At 46.8% G+C, this 26690-nt stretch overlaps 2 protein-coding genes across 4 annotated transcripts in view; one reads left to right on the top strand and one right to left on the bottom strand.

Annotated features, from left to right (window-relative positions):
• The window catches only part of SNAPC4 (small nuclear RNA activating complex polypeptide 4), a 98097-nt gene extending 78060 nt beyond the window's left edge, over positions 1 to 20037 (bottom strand). For 2 of the 3 annotated variants that reach the window (XM_068249228.1, XM_068249230.1), the window contains exons 1-3: positions 19679 to 20037; positions 10604 to 10740; positions 700 to 737 (exon numbers count right to left, since the gene is read on the bottom strand). In XM_068249228.1, coding sequence (XP_068105329.1) covers positions 700 to 737; positions 10604 to 10733 — 168 coding nt within the window. In that variant the 5' untranslated portion in view covers positions 10734 to 10740; positions 19679 to 20037. Of the gene's footprint in view, positions 1 to 699; positions 738 to 10603; positions 10741 to 11258; positions 11275 to 19678 lie in introns of those variants that run through there. The other variant, XM_068249229.1, reaches the window with a different exon arrangement.
• Positions 19821 to 26690, top strand: part of STKLD1 (serine/threonine kinase like domain containing 1) — a 34668-nt gene continuing 27798 nt past the window's right edge. Inside the window, exons 1-3 of the mRNA XM_068249231.1 lie at positions 19821 to 19958; positions 20926 to 21012; positions 24880 to 24924. Of these exons, the coding sequence (XP_068105332.1) occupies positions 19842 to 19958; positions 20926 to 21012; positions 24880 to 24924 (249 nt within the window). The 5' untranslated portion in view covers positions 19821 to 19841. The remainder of the gene's footprint in view (positions 19959 to 20925; positions 21013 to 24879; positions 24925 to 26690) is intronic.

Raw genomic sequence — 26690 nt, 5'->3', positions numbered from 1 at the left:
TTTAGGCGATTGTTAATAGTAGTTTTTTTTGTTGTTGTTGTTTTTGGTATGACGGTTAGCGATTGCTGGAGAACAATAACAGGGGGTACCTCAGGGGGGCGTTTGGATTCTGACGCTGTTACAAAACATCCAAAAGGGTGACCGGCCATTACAGGGGGCGGGACACATTGGCAAACGTCAGGCCAGATGCTCGTATGAGTCCGTGGTGTTCCCAAACACAACAAGAAAAACTCGAGGAGGTATTGTAAAAATGCATACACATCCAATTTTGATTGGCCAATAACTGACCAATTTCTCCCACCTCCATTTAGTATGAGAGCCAACAGACTTTGAATACTATGAGCAAATTGTGGAGGTAACCCTCCTACTACATGGAGGGGGTAACATCGGCCAATCAATATTGGATGTTTGTACCAGGCTTCACACTACAAGCTAAAGTTCATTTTTTAGACAGAAAAACTTGCAGACAACTGTAAAAATAAAAAAAAAAATCAGGTGACCGGTTGCAACGCTGCCCAAAACTTATAACAAAAAACATTTCCCAAGAGATAGGAATTAAAAAGTAAACACTTTCATCTTGTGTTTCACATGAAAGGTTAGCGGGCCGGGGAAAGAAAAGGGGGGGGGGGGGGGAAATGGGAGAGAAAAACGAGAAGGAAAACATTACAGTACAAGAAAATCAATAAATAAAATACTTACGGCTGGAATGTCTTCATCCAGCTGGTCTTCAGGATCATCTGAAAACAGAGGGAGAAAGCTGTGAATAAGTGATGCTGGGTTCCGGCACGCGGGAGGTCGGGTGCGCCCGTCATTCGCAGTCCGTGAATAATCCCGCGAATGTGAAGAGAGCCCGATCTGCTGTCATTACCAGCGCTGGAGACTCCTCTCTCAGAAAAGAGCGATGTGACTCGCAGCAGTTCACAATATTGGGATAACCAATAATGTAACCCACCCAGCAATACTAAGGGTGCATACACATCCAATTTTGATTGGCCAATTTCACCACCTCCATGTAGTGTGAGGGTTTACCTAAACAATCTGCTCATAGCATTCACAATTTGTTTGCCCTCCTACTACATGGAGGGGGTAAAATTGATCAGCAATCGGCCAATCATAATTGGACGTATGTAGCCATGAAGCAGGAAATTTGGGCAACAGCGGGTGTTTGAAGAAAATGGCTGCCGCACAGGGCTACACTAGAGCACAGTGGATAACTTGGCAACTGCCAATAAAAATAGTTTTTAGGCGACAAAGGCGGTGCAGATATTATTATTATTATTTAGTATTTATATAGCTCCGACATCTTCTGCAGCACTGTACAGAGTATACAGTCAAGTCACTAACTGTCCCTCAAAGGAGCTCACAACCTAGTCCTTACCATAGTCCTATGTCTATGTATGTATCATGTAGTGTGTGTATCGTAGTCTAGGGCCAATTTAGGGGGAAGCCAATTAACTTATCTGTATGTTTTTGGGATGTGGGAGGAAACTGGAGTACCCGGAGGAAACTCACACAGACACGGGGAGAACATACAAACTCCTTGCAGATGTTGACCTGGCTGGGATTCGAACAAGGGACCCAGCGCTGCAAGGCGAGAGCGATACCACTAGAACACCATGCAGCGGGGCGGTTAGGGTTAGTCATCGATAGAGGGAGGGCTCTGTGCAGGGCCGTCATCAGAAAGTTTTGGTCTTCATACTGGACAAACCTACTGCCCCCCCCCCCTCACTCCCCTCTGCCCCCCCTCACTCCCCACTCCCCTCTGCCCCCCACATGGCAAATCACAATCACTGAAGGCCTGAGCACACTAACGGTCTGTGTGTCCGCTTTCCACGCTCTCCCGTGGCTGGGAGCGTTCTGCACATACTCAGTTCATTAAAGAGACACTGAAGTGAAAAAAAAACCCGTATGATATAGTACGGATAATGAATAGAACATTAGCAGCAAAGAAATGACCCTCATATTTTTGTTTGCAGTTATATATATTTATTTATTTTTATAGCATTGCATCATGTTGTCATATTTGCACTTTGCTCTGTTTTATAATTTAAAATGCAGAGTGTGGTTAGCAGAGCTAATGACCCTTTGAATCTCTCTACTTGATGAACCTTATCAGAAGCTGCCTGTCACTGTTTCTTTGATGTATTGTGCTCCAGAAAACAGGGCAGCTCAGAGAAGCTCTTTTGCATAGATAACAACTGAAGTTTCTTAACTCTTCCTGTACTGGAAACAATATGAGACTCATATCTATGCTAATAATGTTCTATTTCTTAGCTGTACTACACATACAAATCATTATATCATAAATGCATTTTCACTTCAGATTCCCTTTAAGACTGCAACGAACGAGCGCGGCCCAGTACAGTGCATGCGGAGTGCCCCGCAGTCCAGCTGGATTGTACAGGCTTCACAGGAACACAACGGATGGGACTGGAAGTGTATTGAGGGAGCTGTTTGGACTACAGAGGGCTGGAAGGAGTCCCAGGTAAGTAACATCCTTTTCTTCCATTTCTCTCAGGTTTCCTTTATTCACTAACTGACTAAGGTAACTCCTGGATGAGCCTCCCAGCACCTCTCACCACCGTAATGGGCAGCAGGAAGGACAGACACAGACTGCAGGTGGGGCCCATACGTGGCACTGTTCACTGAGCCCCAGATTCTCTCGGGCCCCACACAGCAGTCCCCCCTGTGATGCCCTAGAGGCGGCCCTTTCTCTGTGTAGGAATAGAGGTTAGCGATTGTACAATGTCATAAAAATGACTGATAGTCTGCTGTTGTATTATTGCACCGGCATCATGGCTATCCTCAGAGAAGACTCTGCTGCTGCTCTGTTCCCTGATACTCTTATTAGATGTACACATATGTTCAACCTGAGGCCTGGTGCACACCAAGCGGTTTTGGTAGCCTTTTCAAAACCGCTGCCGCCTGTGAAAACGCATGGCTAATGTATCTCTATGAGATGGTGCACACCGGCGATTTGAGGTTTTTAGCAAATTGCAAACGTGGCTCCTGCTGCATTTTTGCGGTTTGCGGATGCGTTTCTGCCTCAATGCAAAGTATAGGAAAAGCGCAAACCGCTCTGAAAAACGCTAGATCAGAGCGGTTTTCCAGGCGTTTTTGTTACAGAGGCTGTTCAGTAACAGCTTTACTGTAACATTATATGTAATCTGCTACACAAAAACGCTCCAGAAAACGCTAGGTATGTGTAGAAAACCTCTCTATGCCTAGAATCGCTCTGAAATCTGCTCCAAAAACCTCCATCGTTTTGCGGATCTGCTAGCGGTTTTTGGTGTGCACTGGGCCTCATGCTGAAAGTGCCCAGGCTTTATTCAGAATCAAATTGCTTGTTTTGATAGTTGTCCTTTCATTCACACTATGGGTTTAATTCATCAAGCAGAGCTGCTAAAGCAGCGCAGCTCAACGAGAGGAGCGGGAGTTGTGCGCATGCTACGCGCAGTAGTGCAGAGTAGCGTGCGCTGATAACCCACACACCCACGCTCCTTGTAACTAATGGCCGCTTCACTCATCCTGCACTGAGCCCCGACAGGTCCAGTGGCACTCTAGGACATGATTCCAGCACTTTGATTGGCCCAATAGGCTGCCTGTAATTTGAAGAGGCTGCTTTTAATTTGCGTGTGGGATAAAAAAAAAAAAAAGTGTGCCAGCAGTATATATATATATATATTTCTTTACATCCCACCTTCTTCCCGTAGCTGCGCGCTGGCATATCGGGGGGCATTTGGTTGTGATATATTATCACAAGGGCTCAGGGAGGGCTTACACTTGCCAGCCAATAAGAAATAAGCTTGTATGTAAATCCCCCTAATGAGAATGAGCCCCGAGTGTGAACTGGCCTGCCGCAGCTGAGACAGCCAATAGGAAATCAGCTTGTATGCAAATCACCCTGAGTGAGAATGAGGGGGGGGGGGGGGTCAAAGAGATGCAAATAATTCTGAGTTGATGCAGGATTATGCAAATAGTAGATGCAAATTAATTCAGCTTGAAAATGGACCAATCAAATCTTAAGGTGGAATCTGATTGAAGTTGCATAAATCTGCCTCCACTATTTGCATAATCCTGCATCAACTCGCCATTACTTACATCTGATTGACCGTCCGTACTCAGTAAGATCGCATAGTCTGATCACCTGATCTCTAATGGCCTGCACACACTGCTGCGCTTGCGCTGCGTTTTTGAAAAGTGTATTCGATTTTTAAATCGCAAAGCCCAGGGGCGTTACTAGGATCCGAAGAGATCCCAGGCACTTTTGGGCACGCCAGCTGGAAAATGGGTGTGGCCATGCACAAGAATGTGGGTGTGGTCATGGGTGGAGCCAAATGTACATAACCTTGACAGCAGTCTAAGTAGGCCTGCCCAGCAAAATGTTGGATGAAGCCCCCTCTCCATTCATACAAAAAAATGCAGCATATCACATAATTAGGCAGTGCCACTTAAACATAACTAGGCAATTTCCTGGCTTCTGTGCTGGCTGCCTGGTCTGGCTTTCTGCTGGGTGGGCTGGCCTCCCTCCAGGTTGTCTGGCAGTCCCCCCATAGCATTCCCTGACCTTCTCATGGACCCCCTCCCATGCTCCCACAGGCCTCCTATTCAGGCACCACAACTCCCAGCATGCCTCCATAAAAGAACCACATCTCCTTGCATGCCCACATAGAGGCACCATAGCATCCAGCATACCTCTGATTGATGCACTACAGCTCCCAGCATGCCCTCCATTGAGGTAACATAGCTGACCCTGCCTGGGATATATCCGGGGCACGCCAGAATAGATCCGGGGCACGTGCCAATGATGTTTGGGGCTAGGCACGCCCCTGACAAAGCCTTCATGAGAATAGAAAAATCGCATTGCACCAGTGTGTACAGGTCTTTGCGATTTTCATGATTTTTCAAAAGACCTTGCGATTAAAAAACGCATGCGATATTAAAAGCGCAGCGCAAGCGCAGCAGTGTGTACAGGCCCTCAGATGTCTTTCTAATGGTGGCCATACATGGTACAATTTTTTTTGTCCAATCTTACCATTTCTATAAAGTATAAGGGTAAATTAAGTAAATATACTGAAAAAATAATTTAGGCAGTTCCCTTATATTACATAGAAATGGTAAGATTGGATGAAAAAAAAATTCTAGCATGTATGGGCACCATCTGAAGGCAAATTTCTATTTTTCATAGAATTTAGTAAGATGGCTTTTTGGTCCTTTGTAGCCATTTACACACTCCTGGGAGTTCTGGTTCACCAGGAGCTCTCTGGCTACCATGTAACTCTGGGTGTTTCATGTCATACTCCATAGAGCCACATTTATCCATGCCATGCACTGATGAGCATCAACCAATCCGAAACAGTCTGTATGCATGTTGGATTATTATGGCTCTGTACAATTAACAAGCTGACACATCACTGCATTCCAGCGGTTCTGGAGGTGTGGCTAGCTTACAGGGACAACAAAGGGATGATTTGCATATTCAGCAGTGATGCACTGGGAGACATCATATGCTCACTCCAACCTGAATTATTGCAAATACCTTCTGTTTTAAGAAGGCACATTTCTGGCTTCCTGAAGGGGGACTCAGGAGTGATTGATGATGGACAGAAGAGCAGCCAATCTGCGTTTGTAGATAAAGATTGGTAAAGACAGTTTATCAGGTGTAAATCATGCCGACTGGCATGGAAGTAGAAAGTTACACACATTAAATTTTTATTGGCCTGTGGTTGTCCAATTTTACCACCTTCATGTAGTTTTAGAACTTACCTACAGAATATGTTCACAGTATTCAAAATCTGTCCACCCCCATACATGGAAGAGGGAAATTGGCCAGTGATTGGGCAATCAAATTTGGATGAGTGTATGCTCCCTTAAACCTCTATCATGTGGGCAGCTGCAGGCAGTGCCCCAATTGGATGCGTGAGAGCCCTGGGGGTGGGCATTCGTTCCATGGAGCCACATCTCTGACGTGATAGGGGGTTTGATTTGCTGCCTGGCAACCGCTCAGACACAGCTGGGATTAGGCCAATCAATCAATCAAAAGGACACTTTGAATGAGCGACTGAGGGGAAGGGGACCCTCAGCTCCTCTAGTAAAGGTGTCCGTCCTGGTTCATGTTTCTCCAGAGTGAATTGATCTGACTGAATGGATCTACCATGATCGAAGCTGAAGGGCTAAGGGCTTTGCTTAGGCGTACTGCCCCTGGAAGTGGCGCTCCAGGAGTACCCGAAAAACCTGGGATGTGGCAGATCCCGGGTGGAGTAGAGTGCTTAGGTCTGTACTGCCCATATGCATTGCCAACTAAGCTCCCCGGCCTTTTGGCTAGGGAAGGTGCGGAATTTTTTATAACGCCGGCCGTAAGGTCGGGGCCAGCTTGCTGCCACCGGGGACTTCGGTACCTGCTCGGCTCCCTCTCGGGGGAGCCACGGACCATATGGGCGGCCACATGGCCCAGGCCCTGTGGGTAACCACTGGGCAGGTCAGGGTCCTCCAATCCTTCGGGTGTCGGAGGAATCCATGTACCCCCTGCACCAAAGGCAAAGGGGGAGGTTCCCTTCGGGGAACACCGGAAAGGGCCCTGCTTTTGTGGGTCCTGGGGCTGCTCATGCACGTTTTTTGTGGGGTGTTTATGCACTTCCACTTTTCCCGTGCATGGGCATAAAGCCTTGCTTACTCCGGGCTCCTGTTGCATGCAACAGGAGTCAAGAAAGCTTAAAAAAAAAATGCGCTCCCTGCTGCTGTGAGCTGGAGTCTCGGCCGGGGGGCGCGAGCGAGGAGGGTGGACAGAGCAAGCGGCCCAGTTTGAGGTTTGGAATGAGACCAGTGAGGCGTTGGGGACACACAGTTCAGGCCTTGTTCACACTGGATGCGTTCAGAAACGTATTTAAGTGTCTGATTTAAAAAAAACGTGTTTATTATGTGCGTTTCAGTGCATTGCTTTTTTTAAGTGGACCCATGCGTTTTACATGCATTTTCACTCAGCAGGTTTTGCTTATTTGATGTAGCCGTTGTCAATAAAGATTTTGTACGGTCTGCGGTGTTTGTACGGCGGCATAATGCCGAGACTCGGGCTGCAGCTCGGATTTCCGGGTCTCGGCGAGCCGCTGACGTCAGTGGAACGCAGAGTGGTTCTCAGAGGCCATTGGATAAGCGGAGGATGCGTTCCCAGTACGCGCTCCGCAGATGTAAACAGTAGCTCACGTGTGCCCTGATGCTGAATGATTATTGGTTGGTTTTCAATTCTGTTTGTGTTGATTGGTTAGCTCTTGTATTTAAATCCAGTGAGCGCCCCCAGTCATCGCCCGTGATAGCATTAGCTTTGGCTCGGTATGCGCTCACTACCTCTGCTTGATTTCCTGTTGCCGACTTTTGCCTTGTATCCTGACCACGTTTATCTCTGCTGGATTCCCTGTTGCCAACCTTGCTCTTTTACCTGGACTACGCTTGCCTGCTGCCTGGTTTGACCTTCTGCTTAGACACGGATTTGCATGAACACTGCCTGGACCGACCTTGGATTGCTTGACTACGCTATCTCTGGAAAGTAATACCTGGACTGCCTTGCTACTCACCTGGAACTCCTAATACTGTGCTGTCATCTGATTGACTGGTTTAGATCCACAAGGCCTCAGGTGACTATTACATATATACTTATATTACTACTGTGCCAATTGCTTGCCAAGTATAATCAGGTTCTGTTTGGTGGATTACTACCTGTCAGCCTGTATGCTACACCTACGGTACCTGCAGGGTGTATTGTAGTATTGTGTTAGGCAGGAGTTTGCGCAGTTGTTACGGGCGGGGCTCTGGGTCAGTCATATGAGCATATGGTCTGAACTGTAGTCATTGACCAGACAGGCCTGACAGATTTGTTTTCATTTGAAAATGTTTTTTTTTTTTTTTTTTTTAATTAGGGGTAAAAAACGCATCTCCAAAGCGCATTACTATTTTGCTTCTATGCGCTAAAAAAGCTGCACCCATTTACTTGCATTGCTTTGCGCATCACAGCGCAACCATGTTTATCAAACGGACAGTAACAAAGCGTAGAGGTGTGAACTTGTTACATTAGAATCAATGGAGAAAGCTGTACCTAGCTAAGGGCACAGCAACGTCCCTGGTGTGAACCAGGCCTGAGTTCAGGCATCCTGGAACCGGAGCAGTGCTTTTCAGCGCTGCTAGATTTGGGCGCAGCCAGCGCCGCCATAGACTGTAATGGGAATCAGTCTATAGCGGCGCTCAGTGAGGAAGGTCGGCTCCGTCAGAAGACGGAGCCGAAGTTGCTTAAAAAACACAATAATTCGGCCTCCAGCAATCGCTGGAAGCCGAATTATTTCATTCCCCCACTATCCATGTCGCCCTGGAGGGGGAATAGTAATTAAAACGCCCCGGACTTGTGCAGAAGCAGGACCAGCCATTTAACAGCTGGATCCTGCGCCCAAGTCTACCAGCGCCGTATTCAAATGTACGCCCTGGAACACTTCTTACAACTGCATGCCATTTTACCACAGAGCAGAAACCGCATACGAACTTGCAATATAATGGCTGTCTATCGGCTGCTTAAAAATAGCATTGTGTGAATCGTGTTGCGATTTTATGTGCGTTTTACTATCGCACAGCAAGTTCATTCTTCCAGCGTAGGCAGGGGTCACACTTGGGAAAGCGCAGGTGAAATCGCACGGCAAAATGTTATGTTCCTAGTGTTTAAACATAGGCAATTGTTACAGTAGCTAATGACTATCAACGACAAATCGCATACAGCGTGTGCTGAAGCAGTACGGACCAAAATCACACAAAACGCAGCGGTTCCTGAAGTCAGCAACCAATTCGCAAAGGAATGTGGAAAAGTAGTGGATGTTGTCAAATTTTGTCCCCGCCGCCAAAACGCAATGCAGAATTGGGGGGGATTTAAGGGTGAGCAGAAATCGCTGAACCCATAGGAAACCATTATGAGCTTGCAATTTCGCCTTGCCGCAAAATGCACGCGATCCAGCAGGAAATCTCACAGGGAAATTCTGCTAATGTGGCTAGGTTTCAGATAGGTTGTAGTAACCCACACCCACACTATTCAGCCAATCAGAACGCTTTGTGCAGGAGAGAGCGCTGTGATTGGAGAACTGTTCCCGATGCTAATCTAGTTTAGCGGACCTAGCAGGAAACCTCATAGGAAACGGTTCTCCAATCACAGCACAGAGATTTGTGATTGGCTGAATAGTGTGGGCGGAGTTAACTACAACCTATATGTAACCTAAAAGCTTGAGAAGGTTCCGCCCATCCAATCACATTAGCTGATTTTTCCCATGAGGTTTCCTGCTGGGTCTCAGAAATTAGACTAGCGCCCAGGGGCGTAGCAATAGGGGTTGCAGAGGTAGCCACCTCATCGGGGCCCTTGGGCCAGAGGGGCCAACCCTCAACTGCAGTATTAGCTCTTTACTGGTCCTGTGCTGGTGATAATCACTTCTATAGATACTTTGAATAGTGGTGATCATTAACAAACTGTTCCCCACCCCCTTCAGGTTTTAGGTGCGCCGTATCAATTCATATATATAAAGTGCTGGGGGGGGGGGGGGCATATATAACTTGCACCAGGGCCCCTAGCTCCTAAGCGACGCCACTGCTAGCGCCTGCGTGTGACCCCTGCCTGGCGGTATTTCTGCACAGACAAGCGAGTTCTCAGCCTCACATCCAGGCCCTGTCCAGCATTACCCACTAAAGTTGTAAGTTTATTTCTTCTACAAATTAAACAGTAGGAATGATCGATGTTATGCAAATATGTCTGAATTTATGCAAATTTGTATGCAAATATATGCAGTTTGAAAATAGACCAATCAATTTAATCCCAGGTTTAAATTGATTGGTCCGTTTTGAAGCTGCATGTATTTGCATAAAAAAAAATTGCATACATTTGCATCAACTTGGAAATATTTTTTGATTGATTGATCATCCCTGTCTGGCTAGGAACACACTAGGCAGAATGGCATCTGCGGTTTCCATAGCACATAGTGGATTCTGCCTAGTGTGCTCCTACCCCTTAGCAGCGCTGGGCTGGAGTTCTGCAGGGGTCCTGATCAGATTCAGAAGCTGCTGATCGCTCACCTGGCAGCTTTATAAATTAATCAGCAGATCCTGAACCTGATCAGCTCCCTGCAAAGCTCTGTCACTCCCACTAATTCCATTCCCTGCAATTATAGCACACCTGAAATGAGAGGGATATGGAGGCGGACATATTGATTTCCTGTAAAGGGAACCTAAACTGAGAAGGATATGGATTTTTCCTTTAAAAATAATACCAGTTGCCAGACTCCCCTGCTGATCCTATGTCTCTAATACTTTTAGCCACAGCCCCTGAACAAGCATGCAGCAGATCAGGTGCTCTGACTGAAGTGCGACAGGATTAGCTGGATGCTTGTTTCAGGTCTGTGATTCAGACACTACTGCAGCCAGAGAGATCAGCCGGACTGCCAGGCAACTGGTATTGTTTAACAGGAAATCAATATGGCAGCCTCCATATCCCTCTCATTACAGAAATGTCCGTACACATGAACGCTTGTGTTTATTGGCCGCCTTCTATCAGACGCCTCTCACTAACAATGCGTAAAACGTTTCTCACCGTCGGAGTCATCGCTGGAATCTGACACCTCCACATCGATCTCTGCCGCGTTTTGCCCCAAATTCCTCTCCAGCTCCTCGATTTCCCGCTGGATCTTCTCCCTCTCCGCCTTCAGATCGCCGGCCGCCATGATGCTTCTGCAAAGTAGGAAAAGGCAGAAAAATACATTAAAGTGGACCTGACCTCAGAACTTCCTCTCTGCTATAAAAGATAAGCAACAGCATAATAACCTTTAAAGATAAAACATGTCATTGTTGCAGCTGTTACAAATCCTGCAATAAATCTGCAGTGTGTCTCCTTCCTGCTTTCAGGGAAGCAAACATATTGTTAACATCCCGTGTTTACATATTAGCTGCCCAGGCAGCCAGCTGACACAGCTGAGAGATGAAATTACACTGGTGATTAGTCACAGACGAGCGGGGATTAGACAGGCTAAACCCTCTAAATACATAGAGGGTGCATTTCTCTGTTTTCCTTCTGTCCTGTGCAGAGTTCAGGTCCAAGCAAAGAAAGGGTATAAAAACAATGAAACACTATTATAAAGTTAGTAAAGGGAAGTGGAATCTTTCTGCTTTTCCCTGGTAAGAGACAGGAGTGATTGGGGGGGGATGTGAGATGGAGGAAGAGGGGGGACACAGCGTATAACATGGCCTACCTCTGCCTGCAGCCCTGTGTGTGTGCTGGAGGAGCAGCGAGGCATGCTGGGTAATCCTATGCAAATGCTTCTGCTGTGTCACACTGCCTGGGAGGGGAGTGGCCAGACACAGATCTGCATGTGTTACCCACAATGCCTTGCAGGCCTCCAGCTCTCACACTGCAGGGAATGGATTGTGCAGGAGAGGGAGGGGGAGTGAGGCGGGGGTGGGGGACAGAGTATTGTCTGCTCTGCCTGATAGACATAGCATGAGAGGGGGGAGGGAGGTGGCAGTGATGGCCGTACATTGTGCTCACAGAACGGTGTGACCTGCTGACTTCAGTAACAACTTGTTCACACTAGGGATGGTTTTGTCATTTTTTTTTTAAAGTGCTGGTGATTTTCAAGACTGCCCTGAAATTGCTTGTGCAATGATTTTGTATGAGAGAGTTCACATCTGAGTGGTTAGTTTCCAATCCGCTCAGATAAGCGGTGTTTGCGCCATTTTAGAGTCAATTCCGCCTCAATAATGGGCTCTATTCTCAAAAGCATGTGCGGTATTTTTTATTTGTGCGGAAATTAAGCGCATGCGGAAAACGCCGCAAAATTTCCAGATTCACTAATATTTTCCGCATGTTTTCCGCATGCGTGAAAAAAGATGCGGAAACAGGCATTATTCATGCGGGAATCATGCGGTAAAAAGGTCGCATGAAAAAGTGTTTAAAAAAAAAAAGTTAAAGTCCACCAAGCACAGCCCTTAAGCCTCCACACTTCATTACAGTCAATGGGATGCGGAATATATCACCTACTTCTTGTAGGTGATAAAAATTCGGTAATTAACGAAGAAATGATGCGCCTGAACATCTTTGAGAATTGATCTTTTATTGCGGAAAATACCGACTTTTGCGGAAATTTTACCGCATGAATCCCGCACTTTTATCACACTTTTTCCGCATGCGGAAAAAACATGCGGAACATTTTGAGAATCCCAACTTGCCGGTATTTTGGGTGCAAACTTCCCGCATGTACTTTACCGCATGCGGAAACTCATTGAGAATAGAGCCCAATGGAAGGTGTAGGAAAAATGCTCACAAAATCGCTTTGTGCAGCGATTGTGTGAGCGCTTTTAACAATAAATACATTGTATTTTATTCTTTTTGAAGTCAGGAAGTGAAAAACCGCAATCACTCTGCAAATGCGCTTAACAAAACCGTCCAACGCACAGAAATCGGAAAAACAAATCGCCTCAAAAAACTCTCAACGCACACGCGAGCAAAACGCAATGTGAACGAGGGCCTCAGAGCTTGATCACACTAAGGGCATTTTTGGCTTTTTATGAGCGCAAGCAATTTTCAAGATCGCCCTAAAAACGCTTGTGCAATGATTCCTTATGAGAGTGACCACATATGAGCAGTTCAATTCTGATCCGCTCAGCAAAGCGCTGCCTGTACCATTTCCGGGGTGATTTGCCTCAATGGAAGGTATAGGGAAATGGCAAACACTTGAAAAAACGCTTTGTATACCGACTTCCCCAGCGCTTTTAAAAATAAATACATTGTATTTATTCATTTCCAGGTTAAAGAGTTCACTTCCTCACGCAAGTGAAAATCAAATCACTCTGCAAAAACGCTTCGAAAAGCGTTTTACAAAAAATCGCAACGTGCTGGGAGGCGCTAAAAATAATCGAGCACAAAATCGCAAAACTGGCGCCAGCAATTGCGATTTTAGATGTAAACAAGGCCTAAACGTATTCATACAAATCATCAACAGATCTCTGATTGAGACCTGGAACCTACTACAAACCGCTTTCCCCATCATTAACATTTTTAATTAACGATTTGTAGGCGATTTCATAAGCATTTTCCAGTGATCTTGGGAGCGATTTTAAAAAAGTGTAAACTTTTTACCAGCGATTGTGTAGTGATTTGCGATTTTAATTCTGATTGGTCCTTTCAATTTATTATAATTTTTTTTTACAGTTTGCAGTAACTTAAAAATCGCAAACAAATTGCTATGCGCAGCGATTCATGAGCGATTTGCCAGGGCTTCAAGACTTTACATTGAAGCGCAAATACTCCCAAAATGCTGCATGTCCTGCGATGGCGATTTTGCTGATCGCAATCCCTACTGTGGGATTTGTTACATTTATTTACATTGGCAGAGCGTTTAGGGAAATCGATAGCGATTTAAAGTGATCCCTTAACGCTCAAAAAAGCTCTCTAGTGGGTCCCAGGCCAGCCCCCAGGGTAGGAACACACTAGGCAGAATCGCATATGCGTTTTATACTATGTGCTATGGGGAAAACTCATGCGATTCTGCCTAGTGCGTTCCTACTCTCAATCACATTGAAGAGATCGGTTGGCTGCCTATACACCAGCATTCCTGCATGATCTCAGCATGATATTTCTAGGGAATTGGATCCTGCTGCATCCGCTGCCCTCCCCCTCCTCCCGTCCAATGCAGTATTCTTTACCTGTCCATGTTAATCAGGCGTGCTCTTGGTGCCACCGATTTGCATCCAATAGTAATTATCGAATCAGGCGGTCGATCGCTCGCCAAGTCAATGCATGTATGATTACCTTTAGGCTGCTTTCACAGTTGGACGTTACAGGCGCACGTTAGAGCAGCCAGTAACGCAGCCCACCGCACAGCAATGAAAAATCAATGGGCTGTTCACAGTGCCCACGTTGGTTTTTTTTTTTTTTTCATTTTATGGGCGGAGAGGAGGCGGGGAGAGGCCGCTACGTAGCCAGGCACATGGCTACTTGGCATTCACTTAGGGTTGCCAGGTCGGCTGATGGAGAAAACCGGACAGGGGGTGGAGTTAGGGGCGGAGTCAGAAGCACACTTTTATGTAGAGTGGGGCTAAGCAATGGGCTTTTTAAAAAATGTTTTTTACAGTATTTATATCGCACTGACATCTTCTGCAGCACATTACAGAGTACATAGCCATGTCACTAACTGTCCTCACCAGTACATGCACATAAGAGACCGCTTTTCACCAGTAAATGCACAAGCATTACACGTAGCAACGTCGGGAAGCGCGGGCTCGGGGGCGGTACTTAAGCTGGCGTAACTTACGCCGCGTAAGCTGGCTGGCTGTGCCTTTGACTGACAGCCAGGCAGCGAATCAGCGGTCGCGCAGCGCTGGCGGACGGGTGGCGGGCCTGTTACCCAAAACGGGCTACACTGACTTCATAATCAAACTGTATTTCAATTGCTGTAATCGTGTTGAGAGACAGCAGTAACATAAGGTTTGACAAGCATGATGTGTGACAGCGTGCTGCTTCTATACAACACCCCCCGAGCTTTGTGTCCCCATCTCTCACTATCTTCCTACCTGGGTTAGTGCTGGCCCCTGTAGCAGATCCGAAGTTGAACGCCATACTGCTGGTGACGAGTCCTGCACAGTTTTGCCGAATTACAAACTGCAGGAAAACCCCGCTCCCACCATCAGGAGACAGCCTCACTACAGACACTGCGCATGCGCACACAAGTTAGTGCGGCATGTCGTACATCACCATGTCGCAACTTCGGAGCCGTACAGGCCGCCATGTTGGAGGCGGATCTCAGTATTGTTATGTGATGACAAACAGGGGCGGTGCCATATCCACAGTAGTGCTTCCCGAATCCCTATTGCTAATCGGGCAGAATGATCTCTGTGACTCCGAAACGGCTGATGAATGGATGTTTCGGAGTTACTGGCGGCAAGTGGCAAAAGGCATAAAACCGGACATCTTAATTGTCCGGTTTAACATGCCTTTTTGGACAGGACACAGCGGCTAAAAACCGGACTGTCCGGTCTAAAACCGGACACCTGGCAACCCTACATTCACTGCACTTGCAGCGTTTACATCCTGGAGCGGCCACGGATTGGCTGGCGGGAGCACGTGATGCGGAGAGCTCTGCTCACGTGGTCTCCGCAGCGCCTCCGACAGAGCAGGCACACCAAGAGCTGCTTGTAACGCGGCTCTTGGTAGCGTCCTGCTCCAACACCACCAGGCGTTGCGTTAGGGGCACGTTATGTGCCCTATAACGTCCCCTAAACGCAACGTCCTGGTGTGTAAGTAGCCTAAAGAGGGAAGATCCGCGCTACACATAAAAAACAAACTGCACTCACCTGGAGCTTCTTCCAGCTCCTGGCAGTCAATCGGTGCCCTCGCCACAGCTCCTCTCCCTCTCGGTGTCCAGCGATGAAGAAGCCGACCTCGCCAGGTCGGCTTCCGGTTAGGCGTCATGTGCGTTCCACGACGCGGGTCACATGGTGTAAGTGACATCATCTGGTCTCTACTGCGCAAGCGCAGTAGTTCTGCACCTGCGCAGTAGAGACCCAATGATGTCCCTACACCAAGTGACCCCCCCACCGTGGAGCGCACAGAAGCCGACCTGGAAGCTGACCTGGCGAGGTCGGCTTCTTCATCGGTGGACACCGAGAGGGAGAGGAGCTGTGGCGAAGGCACCGATTGACTGCCAGGAGCTGGAAGAAGCCCCAGGTGAGTGCAGTTTGTTTTTTATGTGCAGCGCAGATCTTCCCTTTAAGGGTTTGTTCACACTTAGAGCGTTTTCAGGTATTTTTACGCCCCGGGGTTTTTTAAAAAATCGCCCTAAAGCGCTTGTGCAATGATTCCCTATGAGAGAGTTCACATCTGAGCGGCTCAATTGCGATCCGATCAGCAAAGTGCTGCCTGTACCATTTTCAGGGCGATTTGCCTTAATGGAGGGTATAGGGAAATCGCAATCAAGCGCTTTGTATAGCGATTTCCCCAGCGCTTTCATGAATAAATATATTGTATTTTTTCATTCCCGGGTGAAAGAGTTCACTTACTGACTGACGTCAGGAAGTGAAAAAGGGAATCGATCTGCAAAAAGCGCTTAGGCAAAATGCCAGCATAAAAGCGCCGGGTGGCGCTAAAAACAGCCCACAACAACGCTGGCATCAGCTATTGCGATATATGAGGTGAACAAGGCCTTACTGTCCCCCGATCACCCCATGCAGAGTGTGGTGAGGGGGCATAGAGACGGGCTGCCTAGCGATTGTATTATTATTATTAGTGATTTATAAATTGCGAACATATTCCGTGGCGCTGTACAAAGCAAGAAACAAACATGGGGTGCATAATAATACAAACAATGGTATTACGCCAATATACACAATACTGAGTTGTTAATGACAGTGATGAAAGTAACACTATGAATAAATAGTATAACCTATTCCAAGACACAAAAGGTGAGAGGACCCTGCCCTTGTGAGCTTACAATCTAAAGGGTGAGACTATTATATGAGACTAAAGCTACATACCCAGCCGCGTCATGATTTTTTAAATGATTTTTCTAACGACTGGCGATTTTTTTTTTTGCACAGTGTGGGTATGTGTGAGCGATTAGGCGAACAGCGATTTGCGATGTGCTGCAATTACGGCCATCATGGCGGATCTTTAAGATCCCTGATGACTCCCGAGTAAAGTGTCGCAATCCTTTGAACTCTTATTCACGCCCATCGTGTGCCGCTGCGAGTAGGAAGATAAATTGGGGAACACTTGTTCGTCAGGCCGCGTCGCTCAGCACTCCTCTCATCCATCATGTGCATCGTCGTGTGCCGTTGCGTGTTCCCACGGGTAGGAAGACGGATCCAGGAACGCTTGTTTGCCTGCCGCGGCGCTGAGCGTTTCCTGATCGGTCTAGCTCTGAATACGGGGGCTTGTTGTTTCTCTCCGTGATAGAGGAATTCGTGTAATCGGTGCCGCCCATGCTAGATCGGGTACGGCAGGTGCACTTGCTGCTCTTTTAAGTCCCGCTTCACACCGCCGGCAGCTCGTTTCGCCCCGCGCTCACATGCTTCTCTGCTACCGAGCAGAACATGTGTGTGATTTCTCTGTGAAGTAAGGACCGGCACATCTGTCTGTATTGTCTTCCTCCATAAAGAGGCACTTTGTTACCTCAAAACGTCGGATTTCTAGGCGGCAAATAAAATTTGCATACTTATGTTGGAGTGGTGGTCCATAATTTTCCACTTTCCTATACTTGTCATTGAGGCTGAATCGTCTCAGAAATCAGCAGGAATGATGCAGAAGCCACGTTTCCGTTTGGGAGAAAATCACATCGTTCTGGTGTGCTCCATCCCATTCATATACATTAGCCAAGCGCTTTAAAAAGTTTTTAAAAACGCTCAGAAGCGCTCTTGGTGTGCACCAGGCCAGAGTGTGTGTACAGCATCCTCTGATGCCCCCTTGGCCAGTGATTAGCCCGGTGGAATGATTCGGACAATTGCAGTGCTTTCACCATTCACCCTGTCCCGCGTGATGTCACTTTGGCCCTCCTCTCCCCGTATAGCAACAGAACACGTCGCTAGCCTACAGGATAGCAAATTATCAGTATAGTGTAGGCCCTGCAATGTCCCCCGAGGTATCGGTTTCTGATCCCCACCGGGCAATATACCTTGTATGTGTGTACAAGGCTTAAGTGCTTACACACAGCCAATTTTGATTGGCCAAGGATTAGCCAATTTTACCAGTTCCACGTAGTACAAGATCTTTCCTACACAATCTATTTCCAAAATGATTCCGTTTCAATTGATTTTAACCTAGAGTTATTTGAAAGTATTGTTGGAGTGGACAGAAAATGTAGGTATATTGGGGCGGGGCAAGAGTGGTGGTGGTCGATCTGAGGCCCACCGTGCAACGCTGCAATTCAATTAATTTTCAGTAGATTTGCTTTGCCACATTGGGCTGTATTCACAATCACATATGCGGTAAGAGATTTTTGTTTTACCGCTATATTTTCAGCAGTGATCATTTCAACATTTTTTCCACATTCATTAAAAATGTTCTGCATGTTTTCCGCAGCTGACAGTGAGATTGTACGATCGCATTGTATAGTGTATGGTGAGAAGGGGGCACATGTCTATCGGTGAGATTGTACAATCGCATTGTATAGTGTATGGTGAGAAGGGGGCACAAGGCTATCGGTGAGATTGTAGATCGCATTGTATAGTGTATGGTGAGAAGGGGGCACAAGGCTATCGGTGAGATTGTACAATCGCATTGTATAGTGTATGGTGAGAAAGGGTTATATGGCTTTTGGTGAGATTGTACAATCGCATTGTATAGTGAATGCTGAGATTGTACGATGTGTGGCAGGTGCTCCAACGTTTTGTCCTATGCGTCGATTTTGCCTACATTCCCTTCTGCGCGTGCTCAGTACTTTCCACGCCCACTCTGCACATGCGCATTTAGGTTCTCTCATTTCCCCTCATCGTTTTACCCTACGGGTGTGCGGAGTAATAGCCTGTGGTTGGAAGGAGTGCAGCGGCAAATGTGTCCTAATGAGCAGGCCCCTTTTTAGGGGCTGTGCAGCCGCCCTGAGCACAGATGAACCAGCTATAACTGCTACATTTTCAAACTTATTTCCATTATTACTTTATTAGCAATATCATACAGTGAAACACCTAAACAATCAGCCTATTTCCATAGTAGGTTATTTCGATTTGTAGGTCTCCTCGATGGAGTTTCCATCATTCTGGCATTAGCGTAGGACATTTCGACAATGACTATCATTCATGAACAGGCTGTCGGTAAGGGGAACCCGTGCGGGAGAATACCGCCGTCGGTAGTTGTGCCTTCTGGGTGGTAATTCATAAAGTTTGTGCCTGGGGCGGTAGCAGTGCGGAGGTTTTCTGGAGCATGGTGTCGGCAGGCGGGCGGTAGGCATGCGGAAACAGAAAAGCTGGTCGAGTCCCTCCATGCGGTGCTCTCTCTGCTGATGTGTGGGAGGTCCGTCCCATTCACTTACATGTATTCCGCAAGCTTCCCGCTACATCCAGGGGATCGGTAATCCCCTTCCGCATACCGCTATGCGGAAATGTTTATGAATGAACCTTTTGCTACTTTTTCTGGATAACTGCGTATCAAAGCCGCACAAGGCGGTACGTTGTCACTCTGCACGGGAATGTCAGCTCCACATGCGGAAAGAGGCTTTATGAATGCAGAACTTGCTCGGTGGTCGGTAAAGTCAGCGGTATTACGCATTTCCGCATGCGGGAATGCTTTATGAATGATAGACAATGTAGGGCAAAACGTTGGAGCACCGGCGCTACCCTAGATGCAAAGGTGGCAATTGCCCCAGAGCTTGTAGGGGCCCCTAGGTTTCTCCTCCCTTAATGTTCCTTCCAGCAGGGGGCTCTGCAGAGTCTTTGGCAGAGCAGTGTCTCGTGACTCGTCGCCTGTGCTGATGATGAGCAGGGTAGATGCTGCATTGCCAAAGGGCCCAGGAGGGAAGTTTGCCTGCTACAATGGGCCCCTATTGGCACTTTTTGGTCGGGGGTGTCTATTGGAGGGCCCTAGTGTTAATTTTGCCCCGGGGCCCCACTGGTACTAGAACCAGCCCAGCCTGCATCTATAGGAGTCTTTCTGGAAGGCGGGAGAGCGGAAGAAAAGTTACTGTACCTTTAAAAAACTAGCCGTCACTCGACTGTGAGGAGAGACCACGCCCATTGGGCGGAGCTTAACGCCTTTCCGAATCTATGAGCCGGGCCAATCAGCGCAGAGGGGTGTGTCTAATTTTAATAGCCACGTCGTCTGGGAAACGAGGCCGCGCGCTGGATAATGGATGGGGCGTGGCAGTTCCCATAGTAACGGGGAACGCCGCTCTGGACGGAAGCCGCTGCGAGTCACATCGCTGTCATCGGACTTGCGGGACCCCGGCGGGGAAATGGACAAATACCAGGTGTGACGTCACTGACTGGCAGGTGGGAGCGGGAGGGGCCTCTGTGACTCTAACAGCTGTCTGTGTCCCTGTTGGGCTGACGTCACTTCCTGTGGTGGTCTACTTCCCCAGCTCTTCTGTATGGAGCCCTGCTTCCGGGGGGCGTGTCTCTCCTGCAGTCACGTGACATTTCTCTAAGATTTCCCACTAATTGCACTGAGAAGGGGAGTTATTATTAATAATATCATATGGCAAAGGCTGAGATACTCAAAGTTCTGGCTTGCATGCAAATTAAATGCAAGTTGTATGCAGCTTGGAATTGGGCCAATCAAAAGCTGCAGGAAACACATCTGATTGGCCCAATTTCAAGCTGCATGCAATTTGCATTTCATTTGCATGCAAGTTGGAAAGATTAGCATGTTGTTAATCATTTGTGATTGTCACCCACTGAGGGACAGCTGCTTAAAGTGTAACCGTCAGGCATAAAATCAATTCTTTATTTTTATCTGGCAACCAGGTAATCCAAAAGTTAAAATCTCTATTACTTTTCTTGTTGATAAATGATCATTCCCCAGTTTACCTGACTCTTATTTGGTACGTTGCCACACAAAGGAAGTTGCAGGGCATGCTGGGTTGTCTTTTTTTGCTTCTTTATTTCCCCTCAGACATAACTAATGTGCAGAAGCAAAAAAGGACAACCCAGCATGCCCTGCAACTTCCTTTGTGCGGCAACGTACTAAATAAGAGTCAGGTAAAGTGGGGAATGATCATTTATCAACAAGAAGAGATTTTAACGTTTGGATTGCCTGGTTAGCATCCTTATTACTTGTTTACCAGATAAAAATAAAGAATTGATTTTTGATTTTATGCCCGACAGTTACACTAGATACTGTAAAGTCCCTGCTGTATGCATGCAGTATTATTCACACAAGGATATGTATGATAATAACCTATACACCATCTCCTGACGCTGCTGTGGTTCCGGCAGGTGCTGGAGGAATGGGGGGCCGGAGCCTTCGGGGTGACCAGCCTGGTGGCGGAGCCGATGGAGGGAAGACATTTTGTTGTGAAAAAGGTGAGCTGAGAGTTTACTGAAAACTATGAACATCTTGTGGAGAGTTACTGGTTCATTTACTGAGCCGAGATGATGCATTGTGGGTAGTGGTGTAGCAATAGAACCTGAGAAGGGGGCATGGATAGGGAGCCTGGTAGGGGGGCCTGCCTAGGGCTGTTTTCAGTGGCAAGAGGGGGAGGGGGCAGTGAGCACACAGCGGCAGGGAGGGGGGCCCAACTCACCCCCCCTCCTCACCTTGGGCGCCCCCCCCCCATTCAGCACTCCCAGCTATCTATACCAGGGGCACCTATAGCTGGCTAACCTATACTGGAGGCACCTATAACTTGCTCAAAGTTCAGTGGGACCAGCGCTCAGCGATACTTGTACTTTACACCAGATGATTAAAGGCAGACCCCCCTTCAGGGGGAGACTCACCAGATCCTGCGGCCACCTGGGCCCGTCCTCACGTTCGAGGTATTGGCCACCCCGCAGCCTCACTGGCAGTCCACTTTCAGTTGCTCCCGATCGGGCCGTCTAGCGGAGGATCCTGATGGCTTGGGAAGACGGCGAGGGACTGATCAGCCTGAAGAGGGCTCAGGATCTGGTGAGTCTCCCCCTGAAGGGGGGTCTGCCTTTAATCATCTGGTGTAAAGTACAAGTATCGCTGAGTGCTGGTCCCACTGAACTTTATTGATGGTGCATACATCTAGGGACAGCGCTCCCAACAGCTAAATAGTTGAAATCACTAAGGTCTAGACTGTGGTTGATGCTTGTCTGGGTGGTTTTTACCCCCATTTGATCTGAATTTGACTATATATACGAGCGCAGTATTGGGGTGCTATTTTTTATCTACCTATAACTTGCTATCTATACTGACGGCAACTATACCTGGCTACCCATACTGGGGGCACCTATAGCTTGCTAACCTATACTGTAGGCACCTATAACTTGTTATCTATACTGGGGGCAGCTATAACTGTCTAGCCTATCTATACTGGGGCAACCTATAGCTAGGTAACCCATACTGGGGGCAACTATACCTGGCTATCTATACTGGGGGCACTTTCTAACTTTACTGGAGACACCTATAGATGGCTAACTATACTGGAGGCAACTATACCTGGCTACCTGTACTGTAAGTTTTTCTGCCTACACTGTCTTTCCAATTTCTGTTTATTGTTTTTTTTTTTTTTGGGGGGGGGGGGACATCCAAAGTTTTGCACGGGGCCCAGTGATTTGTAGTTACGCCCCTGATTGTGGTTAAATCTGGATGATCAGCAATCAGCATTGGTTCATTTACTGAGCTGAGGTGATGCATTGTGGGTATATCGGGATGATCAGAACTGTCAAATTCACATCTTTTCACAATTCAAAATTTCCTTACCAATGTATGAATCAAAGGGAATGTGAAGTGAGGAAAGTCACTTGAAGTTTGATACTTGGCTATGTGGAGGGAAGGCTCTGGACTCCATAATTTGTAGAGAGAGTAGGAGGCGCCCGGTAGAACGGAAATAATATATTCACTCTATATGGTAGATACAACATTCAGTAAAAAATGGTGTGATCCTACCTTCTAGATGTCCCCTTTCGGGAAATATACAAACTGGAATTTTTGGCTTTAGTATATCGATTTTATTTTGCACAAGACAACGCGTTTCACGGTCAAAACCGCTTCCTCAGGTCAGTGATAGTGCCTCTGTAGGATAGCTTCCAAGCATCCGGGCGCCCGCCAAAAATTCCAGTTTGTATATTTCCCGAAAGGGGACATCTAGAAGGTAGGATCACACCATTTTTTAGTGAATGTTGTATCTACCATATAGAGTGAATATATTATTTCCGTTCTACCGGGCGCCTCCTACTCTCTCTACAAATTTACCCTAACCCCTTGCCCTAGGGGAAGATCTATATCGGAATTTTTCCAAGGGATCTATTTTTTTTGGAGCAGCGACCAAGAACCGAGACCGAGTGGGGACGGTACTTTCCCACAGGCGAGAACAATTGGTTGCCTCATCCAGCAACCTACTCTTGTGAGTATAACATTTGTTGCATTTACTTAAAGAGAACCAGAGATGAAGCACCCTCTTGTATTTTACCTTATAAATCAGTGGGAACATGACAGTAAACACCTAATCTGCCCTTTGTTTCATTGTTCTCTGTGTAATCTGACTGTTATCACCTCTGATAAGAATCCCCGACTGAGCATTCAGGCTGCTCCGTCTAGCTTTGCTATGGAAAGATTATAGCTGAGTCTGTCTTCTCTGGTGTCTTTTCAAGCCCAAGCCTGCCCCCTTGTGGCTCTGCTATAATGACTCAGCTATAATTATTCCCTGCAAAGCCAGACTGAATGCTCAGTCTGGGATTCTTGTGACTGCTGATAACAGACACTTTTAGCAGTGAGGATGAAACAGAGAGCAGGGTAAGTGTTTTCTCTAATGTTCTTACTGATATACATGGTAAAATACACACGGGTGCTTCGTCTCTGGTTCACTTTAAAGAGGAACTGTAACGACAAAACGTCCCCTGGGGGGTACTCACCTCGGGTGTGGGAAGCCTCAGGATCCTAATGAGGCTTCCCACGCCCTCCTCCGTCCCTCAGGGGTCTCGCTGCAGCCCTCCGTGAAAGATGACGTCAATACTTACCTTCCTGGCTCCTGCGCAGGCGCTCTGACGGCTGTCGGCTCCGAAGTAGGTGGAAATACCCGATCGCCGTCGGGTCTGCTCTACTGCGCAGGTGCAAGTCTCCGGCACCTGCGCAGTAGAGCGGACCCGACGGAGATCGGGTATTTCCGTCTATTTCCGTGCCGAAAGCAGCCACAGCGCCCCCGCTGGAGCCAGCAAAGGTAAATATTGAAGCTACAGTCGGGCCTGTCGCCGGCTGTTCGGAGGGCTGCAGCGAGACCCCCGTGGGACAGAGGACGGCGTGGGAAGCCTCATTAGGATCCGGAGGCTTCCCCCACCCGAGGTGAGTACCGCCCCAGGGGATGTTTTTGTTGTTACAGGGTCTCTTTAACCTTCCTATACCAACTAACGTATTGCACCAGATTGGGCTCACGGACCTCCTGTGTTTTCTCACCCAATACCCCTACTGGACTCCATAATGCCTTCTCAGTCCGTCCCATCGTTCCTCTGCTGTCAGCAGCTACTCGCCCCCCTAGGTCTTCACTACTCCTCGGGCAGCCTCAGGAATTACTCACGTCCCCCAGTGCTTACAAAGACAAGCGCATTGTAATCATTTAAAACTATTTTGCGGCATCAATCTCTAGCAGATTATTATTTACAATTATTACTTATTGTAAATATAAAGCGGCAGCATATTATGCAGCACTGCACAATAGATATGATTATGATCAACTCTGCCAGATATCGATGCTACAAATCAAATGATCTTTAGTGAGAGAAGTGATGTGCTCACTGATCGTATCTCTCTGTGTTGTATGGAATATATTATTTCTTAAAGAACCCTTATCTGGAACTCTCTTCCTCAGCCTGTACGTCATGCTCCAAACCTGGACATCTTTAAACGCACTCTTAAAACACAGCTTTTCAGACAAGCTTATAACATTCTATAGCCCTTATTTACTTATCTGTCACAATGTAATTAGAGGCAAAGGGTCACTGCCTCATCCATCCTCCACCCCCTTACCTAGTGTGTCCCCCACAACCCATTAGATTGTAAGCTCGCAAGGGCAGGGTCATCCTCCTAATGTTTACTGTTTTGTAACAATATTTGTGCTGCTTAGAACTCTGTTGTACATTTGTTAGTTGTATCAATGTTCCCCTTGTCGTCTTATTGTGCTTTGTAAAGCGCTGCGGAATATGTTGGCGCTATATAAATAAAAAAAATAATAATAATAATTACATTGACAATAATCTGTGTTTTTGCTGCAGGTGGAGTGTATAGACGAGCGGGAAGCCAATCTGGCCCTGGAAGAGGTAACTGACCAGCACTGTCCTCAGAGGAGCTCACAATCTAATACTACCATAGTCATAGTGTAATGTCCTACCATATTATTATTATGTATTTATATAGCACTGACATCTTCTTCAGCACATTACAGAGTACATAGCCATGTCACTGACTGTCCTCAGAGGAGCTCACAATCTAATCCCTACCATAGTCATAGTCTAATGTCCTACCATATTATTAATATGTATTTATATAGCACTGACATCTTCTGCAGCACATTACAGAGTACATTATAATCATTTAGTATTTATATAGCGCCGACATCTTCCGCAGTGCTGTACAGAGTATATAGTCTTGTCACTAACTGTCCCTCAGAGGAGCTCACAATCTAATCCCGACCACAGTCCTATGTCTATGTATGTATCATGTAGTGTATGTATCGTACTCTAGGGCCAATTTTTTTAGGGGTAAGCCAATTAACTTATCTGTATTTTTATGGGATGTGGGAGAAAACCCGGGTGCATGGAGGAAACCCACACAGACACGGGAAGAACAGACAAACTCCTTGCAGATGTTGGACTGGCTGGGATTCGAACCAGGGACCTAACGCTGCAAGGCAGAGCGCTAACCACTACGCCACCATGCTGCTCTAGTCATGTCACTGACTGTCCTCAGAGAAGCTCACAATCTAATCCTACCATAGTCACAGTCTAATGTCCTACCATATTATTATGTATTTCTATAGCACTGACAACTTCTGCAGCACTTTACAGAGTACATAGTCATGTCACTGACTGTCCTCAGAGGAGCTCACAATCTAATCCTACCATAGTCATAGTCTAATGTCCTACCATATTATTATTATGTATTTATATAGCACTGACATCTTCTGCAGCACTGTACAGAGTACATAGTCATGTCACTGACTGTCCTCAGAGGAGCTCACAATCTAATCCTACCATAGTCCTAGTCTAATGTCCTACCATATTATTAGTATGTATTTATATAGCACTGACATCTCCTGCAGCACTGTACAGAGTACATAGTCGTGTCACTGACTGTCCTCAGAGGAGCTCACACTCTAGTCCTGCCATAGTCATAGTTTAATGTCCTAACATATTATTATTATTATGTATTTATATAGCACTGATCTCTTCTGCAGCACATTACAGAGTACATAGTCATGTCACTGACTGTCCTCATAGGAGCTCACACTCTAATCCTACCATAGTCATAGTCTAATGTCCTACCATATTATTATTATGTATTTATACAGCAATAGCACTGACATCTTCTTCAGCACATTACAGAGTACATAGCCATGTCACTGACTGTCCTCAGAGGAGCTCACACTCTAATCCTACCATAGTCACAGTCTAATGTCCTACCATATTATTATTATGTATTTATATAGCACTGACCTCTTCTGCAGCACATTACAGAGTACATAGTCATGTCACTGACTGCCCTCAGAGGAGCTCACACTCTAATCCTACCATAGTCACAGTCTAATGTCCTACCATATTATTATTATGTATTTATATAGCACTGACATCTCCTGCAGCACTGTACAGAGTACATAGTCATGTCACTGACTGTCCTCAGAGGAGCTCACACTCTAATCCTACCATAGTCACAGTCTAATGTCCTCCCATATTATTATCATGTATTTATATAGCACTGACATCTCCTGCAGCACATTACAGAGTACGTAGTCATGTCACTGACTGTCCCTCAGAGGAGCTCACAATCTAATCCTACCATAGTCATAGTTTAATGTCCTACCATATTA

This window comes from Hyperolius riggenbachi, chromosome 8, assembly GCF_040937935.1.
Source record: "Hyperolius riggenbachi isolate aHypRig1 chromosome 8, aHypRig1.pri, whole genome shotgun sequence".
NCBI classification, from domain to species: domain Eukaryota; kingdom Metazoa; phylum Chordata; class Amphibia; order Anura; family Hyperoliidae; genus Hyperolius; species Hyperolius riggenbachi.
The sequence above is the reverse complement of the archived record's forward strand: the minus strand, read 5'-3'. Positions and strand labels throughout refer to the sequence as shown.